The 6266-nt window shown below is 58.5% G+C and overlaps 1 protein-coding gene across 5 annotated transcripts in view; it reads left to right on the top strand.

Annotated features, from left to right (window-relative positions):
* Nucleotides 1–53: 53 nt before the first annotated feature.
* SLC37A1 (solute carrier family 37 member 1) overlaps nucleotides 54–6266 on the top strand; it is a 30861-nt gene continuing 24648 nt past the window's right edge. For 2 of the 5 annotated variants that reach the window (XM_011372852.2, XM_011372846.2), the window contains exon 1: nucleotides 1423–3593. In XM_011372852.2, coding sequence (XP_011371154.1) covers nucleotides 3538–3593 — 56 coding nt within the window. In that variant the 5' untranslated portion in view covers nucleotides 1423–3537. Of the gene's footprint in view, nucleotides 1055–1422; nucleotides 3594–6266 lie in introns of those variants that run through there. The other 3 variants (XM_011372848.2, XM_023538208.1, XM_023538207.1) reach the window with 3 other exon arrangements.

Genomic DNA, 6266 nt, shown 5'->3' with positions numbered 1-6266 from the left:
CGCGCCTTGTCCGCCGTGTGGGGTGGACGCGTGCGTGCCCGGCCGGGCCACCGCCCCCGGGGACTGGTCGCCTGGGAGGAGCCGGAGCAAAACGCCACCCGGGAGGCGCGGCGCGCGGCACCTGGGCCTTCGCGCTGTTTGTTGCGCAGCTGGTTCCCGGAGCCGCTGAGCCTCCCGGCCGACGCCGGTGCGGGCCACCTTCCCTGTTCCTAGGGCTTCGAGCCCGGAAAGCCCTCCCGCCTCGGGGCTCCTTTCCCTCTTGCTCCCGTCCCCCCTCCCCACCCCCTCATCCTCTCGCATCGGAGGCTGGCCACTGATGACGCCGCGGACCATCAGGATTTGCATTCGAACGGAGGACCTGGAGAGACCCTTAGCCCGGCCCAGGTCCGAATTTCCGAAGGTGGAACCCTGAGCCGGCGTTTCCCGAGGTCTCGCAGAGCTCACTGCTGGCGCATCTGCCTGCCCTTGGCCTTAAGTCGTGTGAGGCGGTTTGAGTGAGTAGCTCAGAGTCCCCGGAGCTCCTGCATTAGTCCCATCCTAGATCGAGCTTGAAGTCGGGGGCTCCAGCCGGGGAGCACCCCATGCCCATGGGAACTGCCTTGGCAGGTTCTGGCTCATGCGGACCACCTTTGCCGTCCTGTTCTGGGGTCCAGAGTGGCGTGGAGAGAGGGTGCCTTTTGTGTGTAAGCCGTGGGGAACAGAGAGCGACCACTGTCCTTCATCCTTAACGTTGAGCAGAATCTCTAACGCACGAGCCACAGAGAGCGTTTTGTTTTGTTTTATTTCTAAAAAGGAAGTGGTTTCCTCCCTCTCAGAAAGTGTTTATGGGGGACACGTGTTTCCCACCCACCTCCTTAAAAGATCAGCTTTAAAAACTTCGTCTCCGAGTAGGTTGTCTGAAGTGCACACGGGGTCGCTTTGATTATTTACAGCAGTGCTTCGGCTCTGGAGTGACCCTTTCTATATGACTCTGGCCATTCCTTACTTTTGAGTCTCATTATTTTCATCTCTGAAGAGTATAAGGAACTTTCTAGGAGGCACAGATCACCAAGCGGTGAGTGTGAGGGCGGGACTCGAGAATGCAGATTTCCCAGGTCACTCGTAAGAGTTGGCCAGGCCGGCTGGCCAGGCCGGGCTTTGGGGAAGAAGGCTGTGAAAACGCGCATTGTACGATCTCATAGAGGCGCCCTAATGGGGTGTTTCCCATCTTGCCCCCGTTGACAGTAGAATGAAACTGGATATTCTCACACTTTTCCCCACCAGAGTGAGTTCCAGGGGCGCCTATTAAGAGCCATTTTTAAAAAAGTATATCTTATGTACTTGGGCTGTGCCCATAACAGGGCTTAAACCAAGTGATTAGCTCCACTTCTGCCCTCTCGGTGGGGTTGGTGGCCAGGGTGGGGGTGGGGGTGGGGAAGAGAGGTGGAGGTAGGAGGGACAGAGGGAAACTGGACAGACCTGAACTGGCCACAGCTTGGAGCTGCCCGGGGCCAGCTCCCTGCCTCATTGTTCTGCTGAGAAGTGAGCCAGCCTCTTCCTCCGTGTCACAGGCTCAGGCGGGGACATGCGAGGCTCCCTGTGACCTCAGAGGGCTCCACCAGGTCTCAGTGGAATGACGATCAAGGCACTGCCCAGACTTTGGAGGCAGAGACCTCGTTACGCCGAGCTCCTAATGTCCCGCATGGGAGGGCAGCGTCTTTCGAGGTCTTAACCGCGCTTGCTGGGAGCTTTCACGGGCACCGGCTCTCACGCGTTTAAACCAACCCTTTTCTCCGAAGTCACCATCGCAGAATTGTTTCTTGAAGGATATTTAGGCCTAAACAGAAGCCCACTCATTTTGAGCAGAATTTTAGTAACATTTTCTAAATCTAGAGATTTGAACAAAAACAATTGGGAAAAACTGTGGACGTGCGTTCAACAGGTCTCGTGGGCGCTTGCTCTGTGCTGGGTTGTGACCCAGGGAACGGGAACGGGGCAGTTCCCCACAGACCCGTCCTCTCCTGAGCTCACTGTGAGAATGACGCCAGCTGCTACCCACTGAACGTCTGCCCCATGCCAGGCTGGTGCTCATCCCTGCGTTTTAGCTGGGGAAGGTGAGGGAGCCCAAGGTCAGCCATGGGGCCAGGTGACACTCCAGGTAGAACGAGTAGCTGAGACATAACGCGATAGGTAAGGCCCCTGGGAGCAGAGGTGGGTCCTGGCTGGAGCAGAGGGCCCCCCACTCCCTCCCTGGGGGGAGATGGAGGGGTGGAGGGCGGGGGGTGAAAGCATGGCAAGGATTTTTATTTATCTTTTCTAAAAATCGTGAAAAGGAAAATCATCGAAAAGGGTGTGTTTCACTGAGCGCTCGCTCTGTGGGGAGGGCAGGAGCGGACGTGGGGACGCGTCCTCCCTGGGTGGACTCAGGCCTGTGCCGTGCAGGTAAGTCCTCCAGATCGGGACTGCTCGCTACGACGTGTCTGTTACCCCAGGAAGTTGTTCGAAGGCATTAAATAAATGTCAGCTTTTTTGAATCGGATTAATATTTACTCAAAAGTACCTTTTAAAAAAAAATTATAACCTGTGAATCTTCAATAAGTTTAAGACAACAATCCACGCTGCTGGGTGTACTGGGGATCGTGTGTTTAACACATTGGTCCAAAAGATTCCTCGTTGCAAACGTAGAAGAAAAACTGAAAAATAAGACAAGTCCCGAGGTGGCCTTGGGACAGGAGACCAGGCCCACCTGGCGTGCCCGGCCCCGTTCAGCCCACTCCTCCCTCCTCCGCTCTCTGCCTGTGGCCCTAACTTCAGGATGGGGTCCCTTCCCATGGCCTCTGAGGAACGAAGAGGCAGGTAGGAGGCGGAGTTCGTCCCCGTAGCGCTAGACGCATTTCGATTCAGTTGGGAAGCCACAGCGAAATGAGTGGCGTGGGGCCTGCCGTCTGGTCCGGGCCCACGTTCCTCTCAGTTCTCGCGGCCCTAACGCGGCCTGGGCCGGGGTGGGTGCACCGGACAGTCGGGCTCCCTGGCGGCTCTGGCAGTGACCGCGGGCGGAGCTGCCTCGCGTGAATGTTCGTGAATGCCAACGTTCGTTCTGTGGGGCGCTGCGGTTTAGGGTGTCTGGGCTGGTCTGTGGGTGCCTTCCGGAGGGAGACAGCTCGGGGGCTTGAGAACACCGTGTGAAATGCATGTTCCTGATCACTGACCAGACGCCCCCAGGGCAGACACTCTCCCGCCACCTGGTGGCCCTCGCGGTGGCTGCGCCCTGTCCCTGGCAGGCCCGCTGTGAGCTGGGCTGGGTGACAACCACAAAGGGTTCCCTCTGCCGAGGACTCCATGGCACCATTGTCAGAACACCTGACGTTTCAACTCCTCCTCCTCCTCTTAGAGACCTGAGCCTCGCCGGAAGGAAGAGGGGACAGGAGACCCAGCGGGCCATCGCTCCTCACTCTCTCGCTGTGCAGAGCAGGGGCCAGGGAGCCACCCGGAGCCGGGAGCGATAACCTCTGCATGAGGCGTCGGACTCGAGACCGGGGCTCGGCGCTCAGTGCGTAAATGGCTCGGCTCCCCGCCGGCATCCGCTTCCTCGTCTCCTTCTCCAGGGACCAGTGGTAAGTCCCGGTGAGGTGCCACGTGTCCACATGCGGCGGGGGCCACCGTGTGCAGGCTCTGTCCCCTGCTCCCTTATTAAGCACGCGTGGTCCCGACCTCCCCAGGCTGCTGAATTGCTCGCCGGCGGTGGAGCCCGTGGCCATGAGCGCTGTCGAGCTGTCAGACGTCCGGTCCTGGGGTGGCAGCATTCGGACACCTTCCTGGTCCTCAGCGGTTTCTGTAACAATTGTGGTCCCCACGGGAAAATGACCGCTGACTCCGGGCGGGACTGTGCAATGGCTGTGGGTGAAATAAGGGTGTTAACTCTGAGCTCAGTAAGTGGCCTGACGGGGGCAGAACTTCCAAAGAGAAAAGGAAATCGTGACAGGTTCGGTGCCGACCAGAACCCCACGTCCCGAGGGCGCCTCTGCTTGCTCACTCTGACCGGATGGCGAGGGCAGAGTCCAGCTCCCCGGCCTCTGACCCCCGCTCCCCGGCCTCTGACCCCTGCTTCTCCATCCACCACCCCCCCCCCCGATCTCGGGGGACAAGGAGAGGGTTTTGCTCTGCCCTCTTAGGTTCAATAATTGGGGGCATGCAAACGAAAGCGACAAAAGACATATTTAATCATGTATGCATGTGAGTTCACAGAAAAGCGTGACTCTAAGGGGCTGTTGGGATTTGGGGCTCGTGTACCGTCTTGATGGGAGAAGGGGAGCGGGGGGAGTCACGAGACAGCAGACGGCCTCTGAGACCGGTGGGTGGGCCCCTAGAAGAGCAGACGGGAGACGTGGCAGTGTCGCGAAAGGGTCTGTTTAGGTGCGTGGGTGCCTCTCACTGCTCACACGTCAGTGCCCCAGGGAGGGGTCTGCGACAGCCGAGTTCCTGCAGGGGGCCCTGCCCTGGGGCGGAGAGGAGGTTTCAGGAGCGAGTGCTCCCTGTTCAGAATAATTTTTATGCCCCGGTGGGGTTTCCTGGACGCCTCTTTCTCCATCGCGACAACACTTTGCAGCTTCTCGGCCCCTGCCGGTTGGTGACGCGCCCGCCGGGGCTCGGGTGTGGGGCTCGGGTGTGACTTGAGGCATCTTCTTTCCAGAGCAGTCGCTGGCGCCTCCTTCCACGTCTCCTGCTGAGCCACGGGGTTTAAACACTTACCTTTGGGGATGTTTATCTCCAACTTCTTTGTCTGTTTCATAACTTTATTTTGATACCATTTTAAAACTCACAGAAGAAAATTGTAAGAACGTTACGAAACTGCAGAACTCCTGATGCGCAGATTCTTTTTAAGGCTGAGATTTGTGGAGAGGGAGCCGCCTGATAAGCGCAGACTCTGACTCGGTGGGTCTGGGGGGCGCCCGAGCACTTGCGTTGTCCAGGAGATGCGGTGCCGTCGGCCGACTGACCTCACTTCGGGGCCGGGATACAGAGTATTCGTCCTAATTCTGTCCCATCTCTGCCTCCAACTTGCTCCTTGACCTTTAAAAGACACGTGGCCCTGCCAGAACTCGGCTCTCTCAGCCGTGTCCGAGGGGCTGGCGTCACGTCCCCGCCTGCCCGCCGTGAGGACTGGCTCTTCGATTTTCGTTTGGGGATTGACTTCCGTCCTTTGCACGTGGCGGCACCAGTGGGCGAGTCTCCAGACTTCGCACCGCACCACGCTGGCCGCTGGGGGCCCTCGAGGCTCCGTTCCCTTGACCTTGCTGGAACGGCACAGGCCAGCAGGAGGCCGTTCGGGACCTATGGCCAGCGGCTGCTGGCCTCTCTCTCCGGGGCTTCGCATCTGGGGTGGAGTGATCCCAGGGCAGAGGGGCCGTTAGACTCATCTCGTTCGGCTGCGGGGCCTGGGCTCAACCGCAGATGGATTCTTAACATTGTGCCTCACTCGCTTCTCTGCGTGTGCGCGTGTGTGCGCGTGTGTCCGTGCTTGTGCACATGCGCATGCACACACACTTTTTGAGAGTAAGTTGCACACACTGTGCCCTTTTATTTCTAAACACTTCGTGTGTATTTCCTCTGAACGAGACATCGTCACGTGACTGCGCACGGAGCCGAGAATCGGGGAACGTCCCACGATCGGGCGCTGTTACCTTTCTCGCGGGCGCGTTCAGAACTATTTCAGACGTCCAGTAACGCCTCTCATAGCCTGCTTCCCGGCCCAGGACCCAGTCCAGGGTCAGCCGCCCTGTGGGGTTAGTCTCCTTTTGTCTGGTGCTGCTTCCCAGCCTTTCCCTGTCGTTGATGACCTTGACAGTTTGGAAGGGTGGAAGCCATTTTTTTATAGACTGTCTGTTGTCTGGATGTCTGGGATTTCCTCGTGATTAGACTGAGATCATGCCTCTGGTCAGGAACACCCCAGAAGGGAGATGGCCTCTCACTGAGGCGAAGGCCTTACGAACAGGGGGCGGGTGTGTTCTGAGTGGAGCAGTGTAATGTATGGGCATTAAGATACCAGAAGAACCGGAGAGCAAGTGGGAGGAGACAGAAATACATAGTTGGTTGTGTGTGCGTGTGGTGGTGGGGCAGGGGGGAGGAGGCGGAGGCTCAGGGAATGAGACGGAGGCCCAGGGATGGAGCTGGAGGTCCAGGGATGGCTGTGCGGCTCACATAACCTAGACAGCCTGGACCATCCCATAGCGCAGGTATACTAGGGCCTCAGGGCTCTGCAGACGTCGTCTGGGGATCTAGAGGAGCTC

Source organism: Pteropus vampyrus, unplaced genomic scaffold, assembly GCF_000151845.1.
Source record: "Pteropus vampyrus isolate Shadow unplaced genomic scaffold, Pvam_2.0 Scaffold214, whole genome shotgun sequence".
Lineage (NCBI taxonomy): Eukaryota > Metazoa > Chordata > Mammalia > Chiroptera > Pteropodidae > Pteropus > Pteropus vampyrus.
This window is presented reverse-complemented; position numbering and strand designations above follow the sequence as displayed.